At 35.7% G+C, this 16,297-nt stretch overlaps 1 protein-coding gene across 6 annotated transcripts in view; it reads right to left on the bottom strand.

The window, feature by feature from the left end:
- DPH6 (diphthamine biosynthesis 6) overlaps nt 1-16,297 on the bottom strand; it is a 278,777-nt gene that overhangs the window by 147,390 nt on the left and 115,090 nt on the right. For 3 of the 6 annotated variants that reach the window (XR_009152601.1, XM_058162167.1, XM_058162168.1), the window contains exons 9-12: nt 13,701-13,845; nt 10,868-10,999; nt 5,310-5,439; nt 389-563 (exon numbers count right to left, since the gene is read on the bottom strand). Coding sequence is in view for 4 of the 6 variants with exons in the window: in XM_058162167.1 (XP_058018150.1) it covers nt 389-563; nt 5,310-5,439; nt 10,868-10,999; nt 13,701-13,845 (582 nt within the window). In the remaining 2 variants the exon portion in view is untranslated. Of the gene's footprint in view, nt 1-388; nt 564-5,309; nt 5,440-10,867; nt 11,000-13,700; nt 13,846-16,297 lie in introns of those variants that run through there. The other 3 variants (XM_058162169.1, XR_009152602.1, XM_058162171.1) reach the window with 3 other exon arrangements.

The following is a 16,297-nucleotide window of genomic DNA, read 5'->3' as shown; positions in this document are numbered from 1 at the left end:
GTTTTTTGTTGAATATTAAAACAAGTTATATTGCTACTGTAATATAATCAAATTCATAATAATGAATTTGATAACATCAAACATTATCAAATTTCTCCTTTCATCTCGCTCTACTTTAAGCTATTAGATTGTCTTCAAAGGAAAGTAATGTAAAGAGCCAATATTAACTGATGTTTAAAATGGATGGCATAATATTACAATATGCACATTCAAGAAACTTCCTGAATGGGAAAATATTTTATTTTTTATTTTATTTATTTATTTTGTCACAACAATATATATAAGTATTATACAAAAAAGATTATATAGTATATAAACATATATATAAGTAAATATTAGGAGGAATAAGGAATAATATATATATATTGCATAGATGAAGATGTCTTACCTGTATACACTGACTGTAAGGACCAATATTGGCAGGAGCCCAATGAGAAATACTCTGTACATGCATCACCTGCTTCTGGGAACAAGATGCATCAGCAATCATCTTATCATCCTTTTGGGCAAGGCAGTCCATCTGAAATAGCAGGTCTTCTGTCAATGGAGCTTCAACACAAACCCTGAAATAACAAAAAAACAACAACAAATGTACAGGCAGCATTTGAATGACATTAAACTGTCCCTGAGTTCTGGTTGATGTACTCTTAATATCCCTAAGATTTATACCAACAGGGCAGAGATGGAGGATGAGAATGAACAAGAATTCTTGAAATCCCAGTCAAGAATCTCACTTGGTCCTTGCTACTTCCCCAGTTTCTCTTCAGAGTAATTTCTGCTATCACTGAGAGAAAGAACAGGCAATGGAGAACTTTGTATCCTTGCTTTGCTTTTGGTACTATTAATATTTTAAGAGAAAACAAATTAACAGGCAGGGACAATAAGAAGCAGAGCTAGGAGACAGCACAGATCACAGATAAGGATGGTAGCCTTGGAAGTTATCAAATATTGCCCAACCCTGACTGACTCAACCATTAACTTCATTTCACACTCAAGTACTTTTGTGTAGCAAAAAAATCACAAAAGATTAAATCTAGATTGATTCTTCCATTTGTTGAGGAAGGTTCTTACTGGGTGAAGATCATCAATTATCTGCTAATTTCGTCTTCCTCTGCAGCCCTCAGCCTTCCCTGATATTCCTGAGTGTCCTCTAATTCACTAGAGCATTTTTCAGGGAGCACAAAGAGCAGAAAACAATATGGAATTTGGTAAAATATGCCTATAAAATATCCAGCTAGGAATATTGGTCCATGTTAACTCTGGACCTTATTTGTTGATTATGAACTTACTGTTTCTCATTATTATTTCCAGAATCCTTTTAAATGTGCAATGCTTTTTTATACACCTTTATTTCATAGCTAGAAAAGGCCTTGCTAAACTCCACCAACGGAATGTTTTCCCTGTCTCGCTTCTTTTATAATATAGGAGAAATAGTAAAAGAAGAAAACAGTGAAAAAGAAGGACTAGGGGTGATATGGTAGCAGTATTCCAATATTTGAGGGGCTGCCACAAAGAAAAGGGGGTTAATCTATTTTCCAAAGCACCTGAAGGCAGGACAAGAAGCAATGGATAGAAACTAATCAAGGAGAGAAGCAACCGAGAACTAAAGAGAAATTTTCTGACAGTGAGAACAATTAATCAGTGGAATGACTTGGTTCCAGAAGTTGTGGGTGCTCAAACACTGAAGATGAGATTGGACAACAATTTGTCTAAAATAGTATAGGGTCTTCTAGTCCAACCTCCTTGAACAAGGGGTTGGACTAGAAGACCTCCAAGGTACCTTCCAACTCTATTATTCTGTTGTTATTATTATTACTACTAGAATTTTAGGAAGGCCAGAATGAGGATCCATAAAAAGTCCTTCTCAATTGTTCTTTCATAGTTCAAGTGCAGTCCAGCATATTATATTGTAGTATATACTTTCTATAGGTTCAAGCTCTATAAATAGAGATGTAAAACTTAAATTCATATTTTTCTGGCTTTTTCTCAATCAATTGTATATTAGGAAAACACATAGATTTTGTGTAAAGTATGGGGCATGCTATTAATAAGAAATACACTATTTATCTCAAAGAAATCTACAATGCAATGAGTTTCACAAAGATCCAATTACTAGAAAAGCTATTACTAAGTAAAGAGAAATATATCTTACTAAATGGAATAAGTAATAAAGCCCTCATCTGGAAAAAAACATCCCAAAGAGATTCCTTCTTAAAAAAAGATTTTATATAGCATTAAAAATATTTTAATTGTACAGTCCTTATTTCATTAGCTTTATATATTAAAATGCTTATTAAAAAGGCAGGAATGAAATATATTTAAAGATGATTTTAAATTAAGAGGAATAAGAACACTGCTGTGCTGAATTCCCTCTTAAAATTCAAGATGGCAAGTTCAGTAGAACAGTATGCCTAAAAGTATTTTTAAACCATATATTGGCCATGAAGGGGGGAAAAAAAAACGCCCATAAGGAGATAGCACTATTTTCTAGCTCTACAAAATAGGGTGCAACATTTGAATTTATGAGCTCTTCAGTCACAAGATAAAAAGAAGAAGAATAAAAAGTGGAGAGGAAAAATTAGTCTAGGATCTTGGCAGGAATGAAAAATATAAACCAGGGGTAGTCAGCCTTTTTATACCTACCACCCACTTTTGTATCTCTGTTAGTAGTAAAATTTTCTAACCGCCCACCGGTTCCACAGTAATGCGCCGTGTATCGTCATCTGCGCATGCCTCTCGCGCATCGTGGATTGGGGGTTTTTTTGGGGGGGGGCGCCGGCTACCAGCTCTGCTTGTCTGTTACAGCTGGGTGGTGGTGGGGGAGATGCACGAGCTACTCTGGGATGAGGCTCTTTTGTTTGCGGTTGCACTATTAGTTTCACTTACGTAACACGAACTAAACTTATGCACAGACGATACAAATAGTATATTTTCAGAAATTTAAATTGTCACAGGGAATTTTATGAAAACCTAATGAAAATGTTTTTAAATAATGCTATGATTTTTTTAAAAAAAGTCAATTAAATTAAAAAAAAGGAAAGTGCTTCAGTATTGGAAAAAACCCCTACTGCCCACCATGAAAGCTGGAACGCCCACTAGTGGGCGGTAGGGACCAGGTTGACTACCACTGATATAAACTAAAGCCAGCTCATAGTAGCCACAAAAAACTCCCACACCCTAAGACTGTTAGTTACCACAGACACAGCTTAAAATATTAACACACACACCCCGGTACCCTAATTTTTATGCATCTTTCGTGATGAGAATTTTTGGAATTTTCAGGGATTTGAACGCCAATTTGTAAATCCAGAATTAGCCCAATAAAAGTATTGTGTTAAAACCGTTCTAGAAAAAGTAGAAGGAAATTTATTCTAAGGAATATACCCATATTACTGCAGTGATCTTAATTAATTTATTTGCTGCTTTAATGGCATTATTTTCAATACGTTTTCTATTCTGTTTTCTAAGTTGAAAATGTATTTGCATAAACAAAATTGTGAGGTATAACTCCATAAAGTAAATAATACATTTAAAAACAACACTGTATAGGGTACTTGCTGTTCATCAAAAGTAAAAAGTGTGTAAATGCTATTTGTTAATAACACTGCATTAAATAACACCAGGGCCTCTGGTGGCTCAACAGATTAAGCAGTCTGTTATTAACACAGCTGCTTGCAATTACTGCAAGTTCAAGTCCCACCAGGCCCAAGGTTGACTCAGCTTTCCATCCTTTATAAGGTAGGTAAAATGAGGACCCAGATTGTTGGGGGCAATAAAAGTTGACTTTGTATATAATATACAAATGGATGAAGACTATTGCTTAACACAGTGTAAGCCGCCCTGAGTCTTCGGAGAAGGGCGGGATGTAAATTCAAATAAAAAAAAAAACTGCAGGGAAAGAGCTTTTCTCATACAACGTTTTTAATATTCAGTTTTTCCCTATTCACAGAAAGTGATATAACGTTAAAGAAGCTGATGTTGAAAAGAAAGCACTTCACTTCCCATTCATTAAGAGAACACTTTGTTTAGCATGCATCCTTGTTTGTTTGTTTACTGAAGATCAAGAAGGATACACATGAATGAGTTTGTTCAATTTGTTAATGAAATGTCCCTACCATAGCGGAATTATCTGATAATGACAGATTATAAGAATAGTCAATTAAAAAAGGAAACCTTTCAATTTTAACAAAATTAGCGAGACACAAGAAACAGTATTTATTTATTTGAATTTTTATGCCACCCATCTCGCAGTTCAAGTGCTTTCAGAGATAGCAATCTTGGCAGAGAACAAGATGGTTTCCAAGATGGACTTAGCTGTCCCAGTGATAATGTCATTATTTAGAACTATAATCTTTCACTGAGCATTAGCTTTCTATGTTGCTCTTAATTTTCAATCTGCACATCTTATCTCCTCTCCTGTAATTGAACATGCTTTCTTTATTAATTTAGCAAATTCTGTGCTGATGCTTATCATGTCAGTCTCTTCTAAGCTGCTTTACTCTTAACCCTGCTTACTGCATTTGACAGGACAAAAAATAATGGCACTTTTGCCAAGTTAGAATGGAGAAGAAGCAGGAACACAACAATACAGTATTGCAGGCTAACTCTGCCTACAGTCTGGAGTTCGATCCTGATGGGGCTTGAGGTTGACTCAGCATTCCATCCTTCCAAGATCAATAAAATGGGGACCCGGATTATTGGGGGCAATATGATGACATTGTAAATCGTTCAGAGAGTACTGTAAAACAGAACTCTGGGAGTTGAAGTCCACAAGTCTTAAAGAGACTAAGGTTGGAAACCCCTGCTGTAAAACACCATGGGGCAATAAATAAGTCTATAAACTGTAATTCATAGGGGAATGATAGACCATTTTGCTCAAATTTTTTAGAACACGTTATTATTAGATCGCACTTATTAGCTGGCCTACTGATCATTAGTTCAGAATTATACTTCAATAAAGTAGGTTTGGGGGACATAATTCAATGGTGAAAAGCATCTACTCATTATGAAGCAAGGTACTGCATTAAAAGACCTATATGATCAATCTAGGATAACAGAATACAAATTAGGTTCAGTATCAAAAGGTGTTGTTTTTTTTTAATCAGAGATCCACATGCACTCCTGATGCAGCTGCTACAATAGAGAATAAAAGATCATGCCTTTGAAGAGAGACATACAAAGAGGGGAAAGGAAGCCCAATCCAAACACAGAGAAACCAAGTCTGAAGAAAAGTCATAAATAAAGTATTAGTAGCAATGAAGTATATTTCAGTGTACCATAAATATAAGGCAGCAGTAGTATGAACCTACCTCGCTGGAGGACACAAATCAAATGCTGTCATATAGACTGAATTTATCACTGCAAAATCGGCCATACTCTTCATATACAGGTGAACCAAAATAATATCTGTCAATGCCAATCCTTTTAAATTCATATGAGCTGCATGTGGAAAAATAATGCAGCTGTTAAAGACAGGAAATATTAGATTTGTACTAAAGGATACCAAGAATATATCTATTATTATTATTTTTTACAAAGAGTGCCCCTTGAACCAAAGCACAACTGAAGCTGAGGAACTTAGAGAAATAGAAACTATTCTGATCAGTACAATTTCTTATATAGTACATGGGCAGATACATTGAATTTAGTTTTTAAACCAACTTGATTTTGTCTGATCTTGAACATTAAACTAGTACAAATGTTAAAGAAACAAAGAATTTAAAGACATATTAAATTCCAGTGCAGTTACCTTAAAACAGGTGACACTATCATAGTCTCAATCAAATCTACTTCCTAATGAAATATACAATCTACTAAGCATTTACAAGGAAATCATCAAGTTATCACATGATTTTAATATCTGAGTGTGTGTGTGTGTGTGTGTATTATTTGCGACTGAAGGTCAACAATGAGGGACACATTTTGCCATATGGTAACATATCTTTCTTTCCTGCTTAAAGCTTTGTCTTGAGAAATATTTTGCTAATGTTTTGTTAAGACATTTGTTTAAAATTTATTCAACAATTATCTTTTGAACAATAGAAATTACACTTCCCACAAAAATGACTCCAGACAATGTGAGGATGTGACTATAATAATAATGTGTTGGATGCAATGATTCCATCACATAACTCATGAAGGTAGTATTCCCATAATTTTCCACTGAGTAAGAGAAGTCTTACTGGTTGACTACTTTTTACACATCAACCTTTCAAAAACCTTTTCCAGAAGACTGAGGTATCCTCCACAAAATGTGGAGGAAAATGTGAAAAAAAGAAGCAACAGAAACCATTCTCCTCCTTTTAATGTACATTTTTATCAGACTGACAGCTCTTCAGTTTTGAAGGCATTTCTTTAAAGATTAATGAAGGATTAAGGCCTATTATTTCTCAGTCAGGAACTTGAATATTCAAGAGCCATATGTTCATCATAAAGACTGTCCAGAAAATATAACTATTTCACCTGGCTCATGATAGAATTGGAGAGAAAATTGCTTGTGTCTGTCTACTTGATGGATTACTTTTTTGAATGTTGGAAGAACTTTATGAATAAATCTGCTTTAAAAACTAGAAGGCAGCCTAGCAAGGAACAAGTTACAAACTAAACCTTGTAGCCTTAATGTAGAAAGTCAGAACTACAATGTATGTCTTGCAGTTCAGAACTAATTTCTACTTTAGGCCGTTAAAACAATTAATTTTGCTGCAAGGTCTATGTTACCTCTATCTTTATGCCACCGTATGTATTAAAACAGGAGGAAAAGGCAATCAGACAATCTGATTTTTGTTAGGAAAAGTTTTAACACATACCTGAAGAGTCTCAAGTAAGTTTAGCAAAGAAACCTGGGGTGATACTTTTAGACTGTTAGCACCATAACTCACCTTTTTTTAAGAAGGCAAACTAAATATCCACAGGAAATGCAAGTATTCCCTGGATCAAAATGCATCAGTTCACCAGAAATGAGAAATAATACTTTAGATGTAAATCATCTGCCAAAGCCACCAGGGTTCTTAGCCTCCAGCCAGATAAAACTACTATTTTGGTTTAATTCTAATAAAAAAAAATCAGGCAATGATGTATATTATTTGGACTGGCTAGGGTCATGAAAATATTACAAAAATCAAGTAAGTACTTTAGAGCTCCAGTTTTTCAATTTACATATTATGCCCAAAAGATTTATGTAGAACATTGCTCCTTTACCTACAAGCCTGATTACAAACTGTGTGCTGATTTCTAGGCTGTTAGGAACTAGCTTAAGGGCCCTTTAGAAGCCTGCTGCCTTTTTACCTTGCAAAATTGCTCATGCTTCCTTATCATTCTGTATTCAGTCATGAACTCAGCTGCACAAGCCAAATGTTAAGATTTTATGAGCTAATACATCAAAAGTATGTGCATACAAGAATACTAGCCTGCCCATTGCAGCCGCTGAGAACAATTTCCATTTTTATGAATGAAAAGGATGCCAGCATAAATATTTATTTATTTAAAACTGCAAAAATACGGAGGGATTCAGAAGAAAATAGAAGCATTTTGTTTTATATCTCAATATCTTGTAAGGGCTTGATAGTAAGAAATCCAGCAACCACAATTCCCAAGACATCAATTCTTTGCTTGCGTTAAGTACATAAATGAGATTTAGAGCTACTGACCTAATCCTAGATGCCAAAATCAACCACAGCAACAGCTTTTTAGAGAAGTTAATTTAAAATTATGATAAAGGCAGTTTAGCTAACAGAAAGCGGACAGAATGGGAATGCACACACAAAAAGATAAAAGGAATGAAAACAAACTCAGCTGCCTTGTATAACCAGATCAAGGGAGAATATAAAAGGAATTCAGTCTAATCACAAAGGTAAAAATGGATGGATTTAGACTCAAATTTCTATGACCAAATGTAGCAATTTTTGTATAATAATCTTCCAAGCAATAACCGTATGACGGACAATCTAATGATGGACAATCTAATAATCATCTATTAGTTGGTCTTGGCACTTAGTACAATATTCAAAATGAAAGTCACCTACTCTTATTTATTTGTCAAATGTATATGTATATGGCCGTCCATCTCACATACAAGTGACTCTTGGTGATGTACAAGAACAATCAATATATAAAACATTATTACTATTGTATTAACATTAGCATTACCGTGTTTCCCCAAAAATAAGACCCTGTCTTATATTTTTTGAACCCCGAAATAAGCGCTTGGCCTTATTTTCAGGGTGGTGGTGGGTTATTTTGGGGCATGTGGAGCAAGATGGGCCTCCTCTTGATGTGTTACCTGATTTTCAGCTTTGCATTTAAATATTTTCAGGGAGGACTTATTTTCGGGGGGTGGAGCTTATTTTAGCACATGTGTTCAAAAGCCCAATTGGGCTTATTTTCAGGGGATGTCTTATTTTCGGAAAAACAAGGTACTATATCATTAATAATGGAGGTACTTCAATCTCATCAGTCTTCTGGAGTCCTTCTACAAAATCAACAGGCAGAGATGGAACCAGTCTCACTTCATAAGACGGGAGGATGTTCCATAAAGTGGACGCAGATAATCTATTTCACCACAGCTGTCACAAAAACACCTTCTCAATCACCTTCCCCAAAGGAGATTAAATATTGAACAAATGTTTTCCAGTATGGAAACCCAGAGATAGAGTCAAGGACTTCAGGCAGGAAAGTTGCTATGCATCAGGGAGGATGGTACAACTGAAACAATCCCAACTGTTCCTAGAACCCATCTTATTTAACATCCAGCAAACTGTGGTGTGGTGCCCCTAAAAGCCATAAGCAAATCTCAGATGGCAATCACAGCATCTCTTTCCTTGCCCAAAGGTCTCAGCTGATGCCAGGCTTAAAACCCACCTGGGCATATCTTCAAAAGGGCTATGCCCCTTTCTGGACCTAGTCTATACATGGCTTGATAATACATGCCAGGTCAGCCCTCTCATTAATGATTAAATTGCAGATGAGGAATGTTTAAAATAAGAAATGGGATGGCTAAGAACTGCTCAGGAAGCTAACTATTCATGTGGGCTGCCTAAATTCTCAGAAGAAACAAAATACTTTCTACTAGCTGGAAAGCAACAGGAGGAAAGGGAATAGCTTGGTGATATTTTAACTCAGAGCAAATCACGTATCTCCATAGCATTTTAGCTTTCTTTGCTTGCGTTAAGTACATAAATGAGATTTAGAGCTACTGACCTAATCCTAGATGCCAAAATCAACCACAGCAACAGCTTTTTAGAGAAGTTAATTTAAAATTATGATAAAGGCAGTTTAGCTAACAGAAAGCGGACAGAATGGGAATGCACACACAAAAAGATAAAAGGAATGAAAACAAACTCAGCTGCCTTGTATAACCAGATCAAGGGAGAATATAAAAGGAATTCAGTCTAATCACAAAGGTAAAAATGGATGGATTTAGACTCAAATTTCTATGACCAAATGTAGCAATTTTTGTATAATAATCTTCCAAGCAATAACCGTATGACGGACAATCTAATGATGGACAATCTAATGATGGACAATCTAATAATCATCTATTAGTTGGTCTTGGCACTTAGTACAATATTCAAAATGAAAGTCACCTACTCTTATTTATTTGTCAAATGTATATGTATATGGCCGTCCATCTCACATACAAGTGACTCTTGGTGATGTACAAGAACAATCAATATATAAAACATTATTACTATTGTATTAACATTAGCATTACCGTGTTTCCCCAAAAATAAGACCCTGTCTTATATTTTTTGAACCCCGAAATAAGCGCTTGGCCTTATTTTCAGGGTGGTGGTGGGTTATTTTGGGGCATGTGGAGCAAGATGGGCCTCCTCTTGATGTGTTACCTGATTTTCAGCTTTGCATTTAAATATTTTCAGGGAGGACTTATTTTCGGGGGGTGGAGCTTATTTTAGCACATGTGTTCAAAAGCCCAATTGGGCTTATTTTCAGGGGATGTCTTATTTTCGGAAAAACAAGGTACTATATCATTAATAATGGAGGTACTTCAATCTCATCAGTCTTCTGGAGTCCTTCTACAAAATCAACAGGCAGAGATGGAACCAGTCTCACTTCATAAGACGGGAGGATGTTCCATAAAGTGGACGCAGATAATCTATTTCACCACAGCTGTCACAAAAACACCTTCTCAATCACCTTCCCCCCAAAAGGGAGATTAAATATTGAACAAATGTTTTCCAGTATGGAAACCCAGAGATAGAGTCAAGGACTTCAGGCAGGGAAGTTGCTATGCATCAGGGAGGATGGTACAACTGAAACAATCCCAACTGTTCCTAGAACCCATCTTATTTAACATCCAGCAAACTGTGGTGTGGTGCCCCTAAAAGCCATAAGCAAATCTCAGACGGCAATCACAGCATCTCTTTCCTTGCCCAAAGGTCTCAGCTGATGCCAGGCTTAAAACCCACCTGGGCATATCTTCAAAAGGGCTATGCCCCTTTCTGGACCTAGTCTATACATGGCTTGATAATACATGCCAGGTCAGCCCTCTCATTAATGATTAAATTGCAGATGAGGAATGTTTAAAATAAGAAATGGGATGGCTAAGAACTGCTCAGGAAGCTAACTATTCATGTGGGCTGCCTAAATTCTCAGAAGAAACAAAACACTTTCTACTAGCTGGAAAGCAACAGGAGGAAAGGGAAAAGCTTGGTGATATTTTAACTCAGAGCAAATCACGTATCTCCATAGCATTTTAGCTTTCTTTACTTCATGCAAACTAAAAATGCTTTTAAAATGGCTCTAAACACATTTAATTGATTAAACAAACTAATTACTAATTATTAAGCCCCAATTAAAACCTATCTCTTCTGCAGCTTATACTACACTTCAAAATGTCCAATAAAACTACCTTGGAGTGAGGAAAGGACATTGTTTGCCAATTCTTGTATGCTTTTACTTTCCGATGGATGAAAGTATGTGCTGATGCCAGTTATCCACTGGTAGCCCTTCAGAGATTTCCCAGAAAATTCAAGAGCTTTGTCTATAAAGATTGAAAGATAAGGACATAATGAGAAAGCCAATTTGGTGTAATGATTAAGGCATCAGATTAGAAACCAGAAGACAGTGAATTTTAGTCCCACCTTAGGCACAAAAGCCAGCTGGGTGACCATGGGCCACTTTCTCAGGGGTAAAATGCTCCCGGTTCGGACCGGATCGAGCGATACAGTAGTGATGGCGGTGGTGGTTTGGAGAATCAGTAGCCGCTTCTTTTAAAAAATGCTTTTAAAAGCTTTTTTAAAAAAACTCTGATGATCACAGCTGAGCCGCGTGATGGTCAGAGCCTTTTTTTTACTTTTAAAAGCATTTTTTACAACCTATTCTGCCAAATAGGTTGCAAAAAATGCTTTTAAAAGTAAAAAAAAAGGTTCCACAGCTGATCATTCCCCCGCGCCCCATTCTACTTACCCCATGCCTCCTTTTGGCATGCAGACCACACGCACACCTCGCATTTGGTGCGTGGTGCGCACACAGCGCGCATGCAAAGCCAGTGAACTGATAGTAAACCGATTCAGATTTCACCACTGCACTTTCTCTCTCTGAGCCTTAAGGAGCAGGCTATGATATCTAACTTCTAAAACTTTGTCAAAAAAAGGGCAAGGACTTTTCCAGGCAGTCATCAGGAGCCATGCATACATGCACTCACACACACAATTTTTCACTTTATTTAGTTGCATCTACCAAAAGACCGAAATGCTTGCTCTATGAATCTTCTAAAAGAAAAAATAGATCATTCAATACATATGCATCAATGTATAAAACAACTGGCAAATGTATGGTTTTTACTTAAAAGTCCATTAAAAGGAATTAATATACCCAGGTTTATTGCAAAGATTCTAATTTATATATATATATATACTGTTTTATTGAAAAGATTCTTTATTGTTTCCAAATCAAAAAGAGTGTACAAATCATAAATATTGTACCTAGGGTCTTATTCAATGAGTACTCAATGAGCATCCCCAAATGCTATCAATATTTTCTCATGAAAAATAAAACACAGAGTGAAGCCCATTTCTATGACTTTTCTCCCTTCCAAATTCTTAATGGCTTTAAATCCCCCAGAAAACAGTCCAGAAATATAATATCCTTCCCACCAAACTATTAACCATTTTTTTCCTTGATAGAATTTGTTGGATATCACTCACCATTATTTTATAATTTTTCCATTTCCTGAAGTTTCATATTATACTAATTATAGGGTATGCATCTCCATATCCCAGTGCAAAAACTTGATGTACTGGGCAAATGCAGTCTTGGACACTGATGGATACATAACATGGGAAGTAATTTTACAAAGCAAAACAAATGTTCCAGTTTTGGATTTGGATTCAGTTATGCCCTAGGCTGAAATGAAAAAGTTTCCACTTGTTCAAAGTAAGTCCAGATTGCCTTTTTCATCTGTAGTATTATTCTATTCAGGCTGGGGATAACCTAACCCTGACTAACAGATTTTGCAGAGGGAGCAACAAAAACATGAAACAGGAAGAAGGGAATAAGAAAGACTCACTTGAAGCTGATTTGATCTCATCCACAATTCACCACTTCAAACTATGATACATGTTGATCATATTAATGAGCGGAAAGTTGTATGATTAATATAAACCGATAGTTCAAGGAATTGGAAAAAAATGTTTAAATTAAAGACCATAGATTATGATATGCCAAGAAAAACTCTGCATAATTCTACTGACTACATGCTATCGAGCTAAAGAAGCTTCTTAGATGAGAAGCAAAACTTCTTCAAAAAACCCCCAGAAAGTCTTGAAAAAGCACTTTTGGAATAACCATGACCTGGATGACTGAGAATCTCCATAGACATACATGCTATCTATTTTAGCCTGGATGAATGAATGGGTGGATGGAAGATTTTTCTTCTGTGCAATTCTTCATTTAAATGAATGGGACAGCATGATTTTTTTTGGAATGTCATTCACACAGATACATGAGTGTCACCATCCTACAGCTCAAATTTAAGGAGGCATGATCCATATCAATTAGAAGATCAATAATGGCTGCTATAGCTTATTAACTCCAAACAGAAGATATGTTTACATTTTCTATCCATATCTCTAATCAATGGTGAGAGTAGTGAACTATCTTTGAAGAAAGCAACACACTGACTTATTTATTTGATTTAGGCACCATCCAACTTCTGGAACACCGTAAGAGTGGGAGACCTATGAATTTTGGGGAATCTTACATCCTAATTAAATCAGGACAGAAGTAACACTAGCAATATCAATAGCCCTTAGACTTATATACTGCTTCACAGTGCTTTACAGCCTTCTCTAAGCGGTTTACAAAGTCAGCATGTTGCCCCCAACAATCTGGGTCCTCACTTTACCGACCTCGGAAGGATGGAAGGCTGAGTCAGCCTTGAGCCTGGTGAGATTTGAACTGCCAAATTGCAGGCAGTGGGCAGTCAGCAGAAGTAGCCTGAAGTACTGCACTCTAACCACTGCACAAGCAAGGCTCTTAAGTAAGAAATATAAAGAAAATCTACTATAAATCTAATTTAAGAGGTGAACCATACAAAGTTACTGAGAATATTAAATACTGAATGCTATACTGATGTTGTTAAAAGTAGTAAAAAAATTGTCTCCATGAGAAAAATTATATAAACAAAAAACAGAAAACTGTTACCAGCTATCCATAGTGATTACGGCAAGTGAAAAACTTACTTTTTTGTACAAAATGTGGTCTTAAAAACTGCCATGTAATGCAAGGAGTTTCCTTTCTCTCATCTGAAGGTGGAAAGGCACCGTCTTCAATTTCTTTTGTGTCACATGAACATTTCCCAGGCAGAATTTTGCCCGCAAACTGTACCTGATTAAAAGAAACATTGCAACATGGGTCACCTGCAAATTCTAATTCTTGGATAAAAAGCTTATCAGTGACCAAGAGAGTAGGTCCCTCCTGTTTTAGTGAGAAAGTAAGAAGTTGTTACTTATTACTGAGAATGTGTTTCCAAGCAGAGTCACCAGCATACTTTCTTGGAGATCGATGTGACTCACAGACATAAAACTGAATTGCAACCTAAGTAAACAGCACTACGTAATGATTTAATTTACTTAGGACAATTAACAGGGAATCATTATATAGATAAAACAATGCAAATCAATAGTATGCATGGGAACATTCATCATGTTAATGGTAATGGAGACAAGAAAGTGCTTTAAATGCAACCTTAAACTTTCAACAATATATATTTATTTAACTTTTTAAAAAACAACAAGTTTTCAAAGTGAATTCAACAAGTTCTTGCTACTGTCTGCTGCCCTCTTCTGGTGTGGATCAGGTATTTCTCTCTCCATCTTTCTGGTAGAAAAGCAATTTCGGTTTATTACTAGTACTATGTATTAGTATTTTACTCACAAAAAGCATTTAACATAATCCACAGCATTAGCAGACAAAAGACAGAACACTGGAAAGCTTCTGGTGAGCTATGTATTGTCTGCCACAGGCAACCTTTGAAAGTATACTGGTCTTGATGATTCCTTGTCTGATCCACAAAATACCTTGATGAACGTATCTTTTCTTTTATGTACACTGAGAGCATATGCACCAAGACAAATTCCTTGTGTGTCCAATCACATTTGGCCAATAAAAAATTCTATTCTATTCTATTCTATTCTAAAAAACAGATTCATAGTATAACACAAATTAACATTCTTGTAACAAAAAACAGCTTCAGTATTCACTTTACTTTGAAATGATATGTAGTCTACAGATGTTCTGTATGAGAAAAGCAGTGGACATTAGCATATTCAAAGGCCCGCAGTACTATATATTTGTCCATAAAGGAAAAAAAAGATATATTTTTTTGAAATCACTATTTTCTGATGGTAAGACTAGGATCCCAGTCTAGATCAAGAGGACAAATTGGAGACAATACTGACGTATACCAAAGACTGATAATACACAATTGTTATCTGAGAACTTTGGTATAAAAAAGGAATGGAGATCTGTCTTGAATTGAATAAAAAAGGTAAATATTAAGGTTCCCCTTAACATATGTGCTAGTCGTTTCCGACTCTAGGGGGCAGTGCTCATCTCCATGTCTGAAGACATCTCCATGGTCATGTGGCCGGCATGACTAAATGCCAAAGGTGCACGGAACGCTGTTACCTTCCCACCAAATGTGGTCCTTATTTTTCTACTTGCATTTTTACGTGCTTTGAACTGCTAGGTTGGCAGAAGCTGGGACAAGTAACGGGAGCTCACCCCGTTATGCAGCACTAGGGATTCGAACCACTGAACTGTCAACCTTTCGATCAACAAGCTCAGCATCTTAGCCACTGAGCCACCCCGTCCCTTTTTGAATTGGATAGGTTGTCATTTTTATTAGGACTTTATATATTTATTTATTCTGCTTTATTCAAGTTTTATGTTTTATTTTGTTAAACACTGGGACCCTAGTATACAGCAATAGGGAAATCTGTAAATAAAAATGAACTCATATTCCTGAAACTAGCATCCCATTCATTTATTTTTTTAAAAAATGTGGTTCAGAGAAAATCAATTACTATCTGAGGAAGGCCATTAGCTCTGTAACATGATCAGTTATTCAAATTCAATAAAATAACTCTTGTTTCATTTATACATCACCCTGGCTATGAGATACTCAATTGGCTGGGCTGAAATTACTAGTAAGGAGTAGTTAAAGTATAGGTAATCATTCATAGAACATTTGTTACAGCCAATCTGGTGTAGTGCCTATATTTATTTATCAATATTTTATTTATAAAATTTATATGTTGTTTATCTCACAGTTCAAGGTGACTTGAACAGTTTACAATATAATAAATAAGTTTTTAAATGGATATAAAAACAATTATAACTATAAAAACAGATTAAAATTACAAAAGATTGAAACAAACTTAAAAAACATGTTTTTTTAAAAAAATTGGACTAGGACTGGGAAAACAGAAATCTAGAAAGTAAAATTTTTAATAAAGTTTTTTTCATAATAACATCATACAAGCAAGTATAACTGTTCAGATTTTGTTCTTAGGGCTGAGAAAATGGCAATATTTCTTTCATAAAGAGATTAAACATAAATTTGATCCAGGCTTACATAGATATACCTGCTCAATAGTAGTACAGAAGGCACATCCATGCAGAGGCAACTCCCAACATTTTACAACAACTTCCTATTTTACTCATCCAATTCCTACATACTTTCGTTGATCCAAGTCTTTGACACATAATTCAAAGCATCAGTGAGACAGGATAACACATGGTTTACTATTCTTCTACTGGTAGGAATCCTACTTTG

Source organism: Ahaetulla prasina, chromosome 1 (assembly GCF_028640845.1).
Source record: "Ahaetulla prasina isolate Xishuangbanna chromosome 1, ASM2864084v1, whole genome shotgun sequence".
In the NCBI taxonomy this organism is placed as follows: Eukaryota; Metazoa; Chordata; class Lepidosauria; order Squamata; family Colubridae; genus Ahaetulla; species Ahaetulla prasina.
This window is presented reverse-complemented; position numbering and strand designations above follow the sequence as displayed.